General features: G+C 46.4%; 1 protein-coding gene across 1 annotated transcript in view; it reads left to right on the forward strand.

Moving 5' to 3' along the window:
- Positions 1–9,088: 9,088 nt before the first annotated feature.
- The window catches only part of CPEB4 (cytoplasmic polyadenylation element binding protein 4), a gene marked incomplete at its 3' end in the record, with an annotated part of 47,811 nt that continues 43,919 nt past the window's right edge, over positions 9,089–12,980 (forward strand). The window contains exon 1 of the mRNA XM_017859273.1: positions 9,089–9,137. Within this exon, the coding sequence (XP_017714762.1) occupies positions 9,089–9,137 (49 nt within the window). The remainder of the gene's footprint in view (positions 9,138–12,980) is intronic.

The following is a 12,980-nucleotide window of genomic DNA, read 5'->3' on the forward strand; positions in this document are numbered from 1 at the left end:
GTGCCTACAGCTGATCCATTAGCTGCCTTGCCTGCCCCAGAGCAGAGCGATCCAGGCCACCATGAAATATTTAAGCAGCGCTGACAGCAGATAACTTACTCTGACTGGATTCTGCTTTGGCTGTGGGTTGAGTTACAGATGAGAAGCCTGACCAGCTAAGGCAGAGAAGTTAAAGGCCTGGTGCGGGGCTCCCCTAAAAAAGGGGAATGGATATGGGAAAAAAAATTGCGGCAAAGGGTTTCCCTTTTTTTTTTTTTTTTTTTTTTTTTGAGATGGAGTCTCGCTCTGTCACCAGGCTGGAGGGCAGTGGCGCGATCTCGGTTCACTACAGCCTCCGCCTCCCTGGTTCAAGTGATTCTTCTGCCTTAGCCTCCCAAGTAGCTGAGACTACAGTCACATGTCACCACGCCCAGCTAATTTTTGTATTTTTAGTAGAGATGGGTTTTCACCATGTTGGCCAGGACTAAGGATGCCACTTTTTAAACAAATACAAATTTTGCAAGCTCAAACTTGCTCCTGGCTTATAAAGAAGTAGCCAAGGCGTGAGAATCCATTCCTGACAGTAGAGAATTTCAGCCTTTAAAGGCATCAAGACATGAGTTCAAGTCAGCCTGGCTGCTTTCTAGCTATAGTCCTCTTGTGAGTAACTAAATTGTGCTGAGACTCAGTTTCTCTATCTGTAAGTTGAGGAAAACTGCTGTTCTCCTCCAGCTTGCCATGAGACTTAAATGCAATAAGGTGTTTGGAGGTAGCTGACAAGTGTTTACATTATGTGAGTTCCCTCCTTCCACTCAATCGGGAGTTTCTTATCTGGGTCAGCCTTAGGAATGAGAGATAACTAGGTATCTGGATGGATATAGGATGACAGTTTAAGGGTCACCTGCACTGGAACCAAATTCACTTCATCTGGGCTGTTAGAACACATTCCAGACTCCTAGAATTTCTTTAACAGTGACTTCATTCCAAAACAGGATCTGAGGCTCCAGAGTGCACTTATACATATCACTGTTAATAAAACAGGAGTCGGAGTAATAGCAGCTAATGTTTATAGGGCTTACTCTATAGCAGGTACTGTGGAAAGTGCCCTACCTCACATTATTTTTCTTAAATACAGCACCCTGGCAAGCAGGCAGAAGGCTATCTGCTAAGCATTGATGGCCCTTTCTGGCTTTAATGCCAGAGCAACCCTGACTTCTAGGTCACGGTAGTAAAATAAATTGTTGCGACGGGACCGAAAAAAGGGGAAGTTTATACTAGAGAATTCTATAGTCCCAATAACAAAAATAATTTTTCCTGTAGGAGTCCCAACAGTAAAGGTGTTTTTATAGCTAGGAGTTCATAATCACAAAACCTAAAGTCACCAGCTCCTACAGTGTAGGATCACGTGGCACCTTCCTTATCACCACCAGCTCTGACATTGGTGCAAAGCATCTTACGCATTTTCTAATCCTTTTTATCATCTTTTCCAGCCAGTGTTATGATAAACTCTCACAAACAAAGCAAATGTTACCACGGCAAAGCCATTTGACCTATTGTCCTTGTGGCTCTCTCAGCAGGGGGACCCTGTAAGGCCAATTGTATCCCATAATAATCCATCAGGTTATACAGTTGGCATGATGGGCACTCCCACTGCAGAAGAAAAGCTTGTGGTTGAGTGTCCAAGGTCTCTCTGAGCTCCTTGGCAGTCCCTTCCCAAAGGGAAATACAGTGAAATTTAGAGGGAGCCCTCCTTCCCCGAAAGGAGGAAGAAAACACTCTGGGTGCTGTTGCTTTGGCTTGCTTCCTTTGAAGTGAGGTGCTGTCTAACCAGGCTCTTGGCTGGATGTTTGCTTTTCAGCCTCTTTGGCTGTGACTTCTGTGGGGTGAACATAGGATCTGTCTGTCCCACTTAGCGCAAGAAGCTGGTGGGATTTGGCAGACCCCCAAATGTGCCAGATTCCATCTACGAGGATGGATTCCACATTCTTCATCTCATGGAATCTTGACAGCTCTTCTGCGAGGCAGGCAGTACAATCCTCATTTGACAGATGAGGAATAAAGGAGGCTCAGAGAGATAGGTTGAGCTGCCCAAGCTCACACAGCAGGGAAGTGGCAGAGTCTGACTAGACCCAAGATCCCCTGACTCCAGCTGCAAGTTTCAGAGAGTAATGATGATGAAGTGCCTCATTGCACATAGGGAATGGGTGACAGAGCTGGGGAACCAAGTCCAGCACTCACCCCACTCCGCCCAGCACTCACCCCACTCCACCACACAACCTCCCTGCTTGCATTTGCCCAGTGAATAAATATTTGCTGCCCACCTGCCAGACACCAGGGGCTATTGGATGTCCTGAGGATGTAGCTATGAGCAAGTCAGGCAGGATCTGTGTGTCCCCAAGGAGCTCACCTTCTAGTGCAAGAGACAGACGATAAATAAGAAAGCTGGTAGGTTGACAAGGTTATTCTTGTTGGGATTATCTCATGGTGGAAATATGCAAGGGCTGGAGCAGGGGAAAAGGGTGGGCTCTGTGGTCACTGCTTTAGACAGGAGGATCAGGAAAAGCTTCTATGAGGAGGTGACATTATCTGAGAATGCAGGATGTGTAGGAGCCAGTCATGGTAGGGAGAACAAGAAGGGCAAGGGCCTAGAGGTGAGATGTAGCTCACCCAGGACAGGGAATAACACAGGGCAATGTGGCCAGAAGGTCACAAATGAAGACCAGAAGGGCTCAAGATGAAGTTGGACAGAGGCTGGCAACAGATCTTGAGGATCACATAAAGAAGTTGAATATATTTTCCTAAGGGCAACACAGAGGCATTGAAGGGTTTAGGTATGGAGGTGACATGACCGGATTTGCATTTTAGAAAGATTATTCACTCTCTCTCTCTGTCTGTGTGTGTGTGTGTGTGTGTGTGTGTGTGTGTGTATGTGTGTGTTGTATGTGTTTTAGAAAGAGGGGAGTGGGGAAGGGTTGCAGGATGGGGACCTGGGAAGCCAGTGGGGTGCTGTAGAAGCCCAGACACAGCTGAATGAGGGCAGTGGCAATGAGAATGGAAGAATGGGGCAAATTTGGGACATGTTTAAAAGTAAAATAATGCAGACTTGTCAACAGCTTAAAAGTGAGTAGCAAGGGAGGGGAGGTGTTCAGAATGACTTCCAGGCTCCTGGCTTGAGCAAACTGGGTGAAGAATAGGGCTAGTCTAAGGTCTACTGGAACAGGACTGTGTGGGAGGGCCTGGGTGAAGATTAAGAATGCTGTCCCAGGCTTGAGTCTTGAGTCCCACCCTCCAGTAGAAGCCCTGCCACCAGCAGCAAGATCCCTTCCCCTACAGAGCAGGCAGGACCAGCACCAAGATAACAATCCCCTCTGCCCAGAGCCTTCTGGGAACGCCAGCCAGCCAGGCCCTGCTGCAGCCAGGGCACTGCATGCTCTAGATTGGGTTCCTGGAAAAACTGTTCAGTTATTGATAAGGAACTCTCCTGACATCACTGAAAGACAACAACCGTCTCTCCTCGCTGCCCTGCAGATCTGGGTTCCCGGCTTGGCAGCTGGAATATGACGGGGGCAGGGGCCAAAGCAACCCTTGAAATGCAGCCACAAGAAAACACTCAGCACACAAAAATAATAACAACGCTGTAATAACTTACATTTTCTGAACCCTTGCTATGTGCCAGGCAGGGTTCCAAGAAAGCTTGGAACCCCGGAATCTTGGAACCCTTCTTAAGAACTCTAAGATGGAGGTCCTATAATTATTCCCATGTTACACGTGGAAAAATTGAGGCAAAGGGAGGTTAAACAAATTGCCTCCTTAGGTCACCCAGCTTGGAAATGGTGCAGCAGTCTGGCTCCAAAGTCTGTGGTGTTCTCCGCTTCTCTGAACTGCTTCCAGGTAATAACCCAGGTGCGGAGGGGGAGCTAGTAGCAGAGAGGCCTATTTTACCTTTCTGCATTTGAAGTAAATAAGTTAGATATTAGAATGCTGTGGGCAACATTGAACTAAACCCCTATTCAGTGCAAATATTCACCACTTTACTAACCCTCTGTGCAGTGAGGAATCTGCTCATACCTATTTTATAGAGGAGAAAACTAAGGTTAAGAGAGATGAGAGGTTTCACCAAAGACTGGGCAGCTTGGAAATAACTAACCTGAAATTTGAACCTTGGTCATTTAACACCGAGGGCAGTGAGTTCTGACTTTACTCCACATATAGGTGTATGCATATACTGTGTATATAAATTACGCACATTCCCTGAAACGAACACTGATGTTCCCACAGAGAGCACACATGCTACATGGTCCAACCTCATGTTATGATGACCGTGTGAGTATTTCCATCCTCACAGAAAGCCCAGTGAAGGATCCACTCTGTAGCTAACACTCCAGCTGCTGCCACCTGGCTTGTTTTCTGACCTTGGGTGGGTGCCCTTCTTTCTGTGACCTTAGAAGAGAGGAAGTTACACCCTAAACCCGTTTCTCTAATCTTCCACCAATTTACTGCTTTGAAATATTCAATTACTTCCTTTTATTTTCTTGTCTTTGAAATTTGTTCAGTAGTTTGCCTTCTTCTCTTCCTTGCTGTCTTCCTTTTTCAGACAACCAACTTTTGCTGAGCACCTACTTAGCAGTACTGTGTTGCAGAAAGACCATCACAGCGGAGCAAAATAGGCCTATGATCAGATATCAGCTCTGTGGCCTTGGGCAAGTTCTTTCACTCCTCCCAGCCTCAGCATCCTCATCTGTACAATGGGCAGATCCTACAATCTACTCCTCACGAGTTGCCACAAATAGAAAACAAAGCCACAGTTGTGCAAGTATCTGACCTGAAGCTTGGCGCGTAATTGGTGCTCAGTACATGTTTGGTGAACACTGAGACTTCAGGTGGGAAGAAAGAGCAGAAGAGTCAGACACAGGCCCTGCCCTTGAATAGGTTCCTGCCTACAAAGGGAGAGAGGCAGAAATAAGTGAGGCAACCTGTGACAAGGTCATACAAAGGGGCAGATAAAGAGTCCTGAGGACTAACAGGAAGGAGAAATCCTTGTCATGAAAGTACCTTAGGTTCTACAGAACAACCTAGAAACACATTCCTGTGTCTCTCCCTCTCTCTGAGGGGTCAGGAGGATGTTTTTCTAGGCCAGATGTGAATCTGCCCTGAATCCTCAGCAAAATAGGGCACAAGGTGATGAGAAAAAGTGGAGATGACACTATCTGTGATTGAGGCCAGTGGCTTAGAAGCAGTAGAAAGCAACCCTTGGCTAGTTCCATCCGTGGGCAAGAGCCAGACATTCGGGTCTGTCTTGCGTCCTGGCTTTGCCACTTCCAAGCTATGTAACTTTTGGAAAAATGTCCCCCAACACCCCGAAACCTCAGCCCCATCACCTGTAAAATACAACTAAGGCCCGGTGCGGTGGCTCAGGCCTGTAATCCCAGCACTTTGGGAGGCCGAAGCGGGTGGATCACCTAAGGTCGGAGTTCGAGACCAGCCTGGCCAACATGGTGAAACCCTATCTCTACTGAAATACAAAACTCAGCGGGGTGTGGTGGCGGGTGCCTGTAATCCCAGCTACATGGGAGGCTGAGGCATGAGAATCGCATGAACCCAGGAGGCAGAGGTTGCAGTGAGCTGAGATTGCACCACTGTACTCCAGCCTGGGTGACAGAGTGAGACTGTCTCAAAAACAAACAAACAAACAAACAAAAACTCACAATAGCTTCTATCTTCAGAGCCGTTATGAGGATTGCTGGAAAGCACCGTATGCAAGCTCAGGGCATATGGAATCTATGTAATAAGGACCAACTTTTAGCTTTTGTTCTCTTTTTGCTAAGTGGGGTGTGTTTGGGGCTCTTCTATGGCAGGTGCATTTTATTGGCCAATTAGAATTTTGGCAGCTCCATTTTAGAACAACGAAAGGGTAGGCCCTTGACAATTTTATGTTTTTACTGTTCAACAGAGGAAACTGTTTGAAATATGTGTATTGAATTAATAGAGACAAGCAGGAGCCAGATCCCTGCATCCAATTTAGACGTGAGTTCAGCACAGCATCCATCTGACCCCATCTCATATTGAACAATGGGTTTAACGTAGACTTGAAGGGAGAATATCCATGAGTACTTGGCAGCAACCATCAAAGTGGGATGAGCCCTATGAGCAGGCCAGCACCATCAATTGATAGGTTCAGAGATTCACAAAGCATACACACACATACAGAGGCTCTGCTGGGCTCATTCATGCAGCCAGTTCATGCATATGGATAAAGTAACTGTTCAGCGGCCAATCAAGGGACAGCTCCTGAGCAGAAAAGGAAAGAGCATTATACCAGGGAAGCAGAACTCTATTTCAAATTCTCATCTGCCTCTTTCATCTCTCTGAGCCTCAGTTTCCTCATTTGTAAAAATGAGTAAAATATAACCAGGGTTGTCAGGAATATTAAATGAGCAAATTGATATGAAAATGGCCTGATATAGTACTTGGAATGTAGCGAGGGCTTAATAAATGCCGGCTAAATTGTAATCTGCTAAGGACTACAGAGACATAAAGATTTAACAAATATTTATTGGTATTCTACAATATGTCAGTCTTGTGTCAGGTTCCGGGCATGTGGAAATGAGTAAAACATACCATTGTCGGGAGTCTACATCTTAGATCTGTATTTTCATTTTATTTGTGTATGTGGAACAGGCATACAGAAACATCAGGGAAGACACGACAGAAGAAATGAAGCAGGATTTGAAGGACGTGAAGGAATTTGCAATCAGAGTCACTCCTGATCTTGGAAGGTTCCCTTCGGCTATCTGTGGCATTTAAGAGTATAGCCATAGAGAAAACCTAGGTTGAGTACTAACTTCATTCTGAATAGGTAAAGAGCCCACATCCCTGGTATAGAGGGTTAGAGGTCATGCCAGCCTTCCAGCTCAGCCAGCACAAACCTAGTCTTAGCCCTGCCACCCATCTCCACAATCCCAGAAACAGGTCGCTATCGCTGGGATTCCAAACTTGACTTTTCCTCTAAATCTGCAGTCCTGGGGGACAACAGCCTCTCTACGGTTCCAGTTGAGAAACAGCATTTCAGAAATCTTCCCTTTGCCTCTCTAGACCCACAGTCTAGCCTCTTGCAAACTGCTCTGTGATTCTGGGAGCTCATTTCAGTGACCAGAATCAATGGTGCCCGTTTGCTCTCTGGTTCTTGGTTGGGCTCAAACAACAGGGGGTGGGGCAGGAGATAGAAAGTGAGGTTGGAGTATTTATTCCCCTGCCTCCACTTGCTGGGCCACTGTTGGTTGGCTGAGTCCCTCCACCAAAAGCTACAGGTCCTGCACACCAGGCTCTCTATCTCAGGGTCCAGCCCAGCACTCTGTCTCTTGTCCCCTCAGGCCTAGGAGACTTGACAACACTCAGCTATTACCAGCCCCAGGAAACTGCACCGTATCTTGTGGGTTGCCCATACCTTTGTAAATAGCTCCTTTATTAAACATTCCTCAAATCGCCTAATTTGAGCATGCCATCTGTTTCCTCCCAGCCCCTGACTGACACCTCCAGGTTCTCAGCCTGGAGACTGCTTTGCACTGTGCATATATTTTTCTGGACCAGTGGAAAATAAGGCTGCACATTTGGCTGTGACAAGGTTGTCCTTCCAAATCTTTGCACATCCTGTTTGCTCTTCAATTTGGGCTGGTTATAAGAGTCACTTTTCCTCCCAGTCCTTAGGAAAAGTGATTTTTCTGGAGTAATCTGAAATCAGGAAGCTCAGAGATATGTGTGGACAAAATTCACATTAACTAAAGGAACCTATTCATCTATCACACACCATGATCTCAGGATTAATTTGAATTACACAATGCCAATCGTCCAGGAGAAAGTCTGGCACAGAGTAGGTCCTTTTAACTTCATTAGATCGTATCATTGGCTTGACTTTACTCCCCAGTGATTCCCATGGATATTATCCCAAACATCCACTCTGCTCTGTAGCCTTCTTATTTATACACCTGCAATGTATAGAAATGTAATTCACATTTTTGGAACTCCTAATAGGTGCCAGGCACTTCAGGCAGTAAGGTAGAGGGTGGCAATTGGTACAGTGAATAGGCAGGCTTACCCTACCCACTTCTTCCTTTATTTACTTACTAGCTTGTAGCCTGAACCCCTTACTTAGCACCCTTGTTAATGTCTTAGTTTCCCTATGTGTAAAATACACATAATAATATTACCTACATCTTAGAGTCGCTGGGAGGATTAAGTGAATAAGGTGTGTAAAGTGCTTATATACATGTATTATGGTTATAACCATTATTTCATTTAATTCTCATAACCCTAGAGGTACGTGTGATTGTCACAAATGTGCAGATCTGTCTGACTACAAAGCCTGGTTTCAGCCCACTGTCATTATGGCCAGAAGCAGCTGCCGTTACCAAAGCCAATCACAGTGCCCATGAAACAGGAAGCAGGCAAGGACCCTGTCTGTCCGGGCCCTCCACAATCCCAGCTAGTGGGAGATTATGTTGGGGAGCAGAATTCAAGGAGGGCTGTAACAAGTATATTAACAATGGCTGCTGTGTGTTGGGTGGGTACTCTGTGCCAGGAATCATGGGAAGCATTTTGTGTATATTATCCCGATTTCAACTCACAATGATGCAGAGAGGAAACCATTATCAACTTCATTTCACGTGAGAAACTGGGGCACCAAGGTTTAAGTTACATGCCTAGGGTCACACATACAGAAAGTGGCCCTGGCAGGATTGAATCTTGGTCTCTCCACTCAGAATTTCATACTCTTAACCACCAAGAAAAGACAAGAGTAGCCTGCTGCTCAGCTGACAAAACAAGGATCCCACAGAAACCCGTCTAGGGATTTTGCACCATGAACTCCATCCTAACATAAACCTGGTTTGCATCCTTGCTGCAGCAGTGAGGAGTGTAGCACAGTGCTGAGGCTGGCAAATGCAGCATCTGATGTAATCTATTGCATTACTGAATGTGCAGTAGCTCATGTTTTAAAAAGAGAAGAAAAAAGGAACGAAAAAAAGAAAAAAAAAACCTCTGTAGAAATGGTTGGAAGGAGGGGAGGCCCAGAACCTGGCCAATTGAAAAGTAGTAGCTGGCATTACCAACGGCGATGGCAGTGCCCATCAAACAGGAAGCAGGCGAGGACCCTGGCTGCCCAGGTCCTCGCCAATCCCAGCCAGCCGGACAAGGAAGGCTGAGGGCACTCTGACAAGGCCCTTTCAGCCAGCTCCCTCAGCCAGGCCCAGCTGTACAAAGCAGGGTCACTGCCTCAGAGGAGACCATCTGGGGGACAACAGTTCCGGGATAGTCTGTCCTCTCTCTGTGTGCTCTGTCACCCCCAGGCTCCGCCTCAGCTGCTGCCCACACCAGGCCAGCGGGAGACTTCCCCATTTCCTCCTTTAAAAGGCTCACTCAGGAAGGAAAGAAGAGCAAAAAGCAACGGGTAAAATAAGGTTTAGCTTCAGGCAACACAAAAGGGAGTGAAATAAAAGACAATTGTGTGTCACACCCAGTATGAAAGATACTGGGGCAAGGCTAATGAGTGGTGGCCCACACGAGAGAGAATGTCAATAAGATCTAGCAGCCGGTTGCCACCACTGTTCAGTGGCTTTTGCTAGGACCAACTGGACTGTGTCTGCAGTCTTCTGACAGTTTCAGGGACAAGCAGCCCAGGACGCCAATCCCAGCTCAGTCCCAGGTACCGGCATGCAGCCACCTCTGCCATACCCTGTGGCCCCGGCCCTGGGAATGGATGATTGAGCTAGAAGAGGTCAGCTGACCAAGAAAGACCAATCAGAAACCCACTCTTCCAGTGGGAACACCCGCCTCTCAACACCTCGAGGGGAGGACTCTTTTGTTTTGGTATTTGTTCCTCCCCGCCCTTTTTATCGATTTTGTGCACTGCTATATCTTAAATGCCTAAAATAAAACCCAGAACCTAGTAGTTGCTCAGTATATATTTAACTGAATCATGCTCTACACTTCAAGTCAGGATTCAGCCAACTGGTCTCCCTCGAACTGGAACTGAAGTTCCCTTAACTGGGAAACTGGGGTAGTCCTGCTCTGCAAAATGGACTTCAGGGTGTGCAATGGGAAAAGAAGGAGGAGAATGAGCAAGAAGAATGGAGGCAGAGAGAGTGGTGACAGGCTTCCCGAGTACATCCCAGTATCCTTATGATAATGTTCTTCTTCCTTAAGTTAGCTGGAGTGGGTCTTCATATTTAAAACCAAGTCATTCTAGCCCAAACAGCATATCTCCCTGAAATCCTTTCCCAAAAGGATTGGTGAAAAGTCCCGTGAACTCCTGAAATATTTTTAGCTTAGTGCACTTGGAGGCATGAGGCCCAACTTTAGTCCTTCCTCAAATACTTTGTCTGATTTGCCAACTGAGACACCTCAGACGGAAAGTGATAGGGTGGCCAGTTCTGGGGCCTCACTGCCTGACCTCAATGCTGGCTCCTGCTCATCCTCCCTGAAACCCAACTCAGGTTATCTAACCCTTCTGAATTTCTTCCTTTGCAAAATGAAATTAGAATAGCATCCATCTCCATGGCTTATTTTGAAAATATAAAGTGCTTTGTACAGTGTTTAGCACATGGTTAGTGCTAGATAAGTAATCATGTATCCAATACATTGAATAAGCAGGACTCATTAAAGCCACTTTATTTTTGTCTCCCATTTCACTTTAAAACTCTTCATTGTGTTCAGTCCATTCTTTGCCCTAGAATGAGAATATGGACAGATCCTTGAGTTTTCTAATCATTGTTAAGTAATAAAACATCCTGTGGTCGCTTTAAATCAGGGACGTTGCTTCAATTCATTATTTACATTTTCTTCCCTCTTTCCCCTAAGGCCTGCTGCCAACAGAAACCTGTGGGTTGGCTTTTCTGCTCCTCCACTAGCTTGCTAACCTATTTTCTGGTCCTTCCAAGAATCACATGGGGATAGAGAAGGGAGGCAAAGGGGATGGGGAAGTTCTTAACTGGATGGGACTATCAAAGACTGGCTTTGTCCTCTCTGAGTCTGATAGATGTTTTAAGTTGACAGTTTCCCTCCTGAATGCTCTATAGGTTATTTGGGGAGAGCCCTGCTGCCCCACCAATGATTACAACTCCCTCGATGCAGGTGAGCTTTTTGTTTGCCCAGTAACTCGCCATTCCCCTTCTTGGCCTCTCCAGGTACTTCCTTCTGGACAGAATCCCTTTCACAATGACCCCAGGCTGACATTCCTACTAGGAATGTAACACCCCCTTCCCCTGCCCTCTGCCTCATCTATCGTTGCCCAACCATTGTAGGCCATGTCCCTACTTCCTCTCCTCTGCTGCCACCAACTACAGCTTCCTTAAGCCTGAGTCAGACCCCAGCCCACCACAATCCCCCAGTTACAAGGCACACAAAACAAGCTCTCTGGGAGTCCCTAGGAACTAGGGCTAAGAGTGAAGGCACAAACTCCTTTTGCAAAGAAGTCTTCACAAAATCTTTCCGAAATTTCCACAACCCAACCCTTTCTGTCTTCCAAAGAGGTGGCAAGCTTTGATAAATGTGCAACTGGTTTTTGCATTTTACTTTTGTAAATCCTGTACTCTTGGGCTGGCCTCAGCCCACCTGTGGCTTGCAGCAGCTGTCATACCTTGGTTCCTCAGCTAAAACTTCAATTTTAACTTCCCGTTACATTAATAATAAATCAACATGTGCACTTAACCTTTCAGAGCCCCAAATGTGGTCATATGCATTATCTTACCTATTCTGCACCGCAGCTCTATTGAGGTGACAATTCTGCTCTCTCCATTTTTCAGATGAGGAAACTGAGGCATAGAGAGGTCAAGGAGCTTGTTCAAGATCACACATCTGGGAACTGAGAGTCAGATTTGCACCCATGTCTACCTGACTCCTTTTCACTGCCACAGGTAACCTCCCAAGGGGAAAGATATATAAGGGCCCTATGCCCTTGCTCTGTGAGGCCTGGCACTTGGGCCTTGAGACTTCCGTGGCCCCCAGGCCCTCCTGATTCAGGGGATGTCCCAGAAGACTCCCTGGAAAGGCAGCGGCCTCCTCAATACAGAGCTAAAATACAAACGTGAGACTTCCTTTAAGCGGATCGAGGCAGCCAGCCCTGTGACAGGCAGCTGAGTTCAGAGAACCAGCCAAAGAAAAGCCGTGTTTCCTTTGCACATAAAGCATCCATTCTCAGCCATGCACACTGGCACAGACACTCACAGACCAGAGCCTCAAAGGGCCGGACAAAGAAACAGACATAGGCAAGAGCAAAAGATTTTTTTTTTCTTTTCTAAATGCAAAGCCCAGATAATACTCAACATGTGTATACAATTTTCATATGAGCTGAATTTTTTATAGAAAAGGCAGAGATTTCTTGTGCCAAAGTTTTGGGGGCAGATGGCTGGGGGGGTGTTTATAAAGACAGATTTATAGCCTGTGGCCACTTCTTCATGGGCTGAAAATACCCCAGCTCTGTTTCCCCCATATTTCTCATTTTCCACCCATCTTCTCCTTTTCCCCTTTTCGTTTTTGATACCTTGCAGTGGCCAGCCCTGGCCAGCTACCTTTCAGTAACCACAGAGATGAGCTATTCAAACCTGCCTCAGGACCCTATGATCAGGTAGGGGAGACAGACAAGAAAAGCCAACAACAAAAATACAGAAGAGGGCTGGGCATGATGGCTCACGCCTGTAATCCCAGCACTTTGGTAGGCCGAGGCAGGTGGATCACCTGAGTGATCAGGAGTTCGAGACCAGCCTGACCAACATGGTGAAATCCCGTCTCTACTAAAAATATAAAAATTAGCTGGGCATGGTGGCAGACACTTGTAATCCCAGCTACTTGGGAGGCTGAAGTGGGAGAATCACTTGAACCCGGGAGGCGGAGGTTGCAGTGAGTGGAGATCACGTCATTGCACTTCAGCCTGGGCAACAGAGCAAGACTCTGTCTCAAAAAAAAAAAAAAAAAAAAAAAAAAAAGAAAAGAAAAGAAAAGGAAAAGAAAAA

Source organism: Rhinopithecus bieti, unplaced genomic scaffold (genome assembly GCF_001698545.2).
Source record: "Rhinopithecus bieti isolate Rb0 unplaced genomic scaffold, ASM169854v2 scaffold_49762, whole genome shotgun sequence".
NCBI lineage: Eukaryota > Metazoa > Chordata > Mammalia > Primates > Cercopithecidae > Rhinopithecus > Rhinopithecus bieti.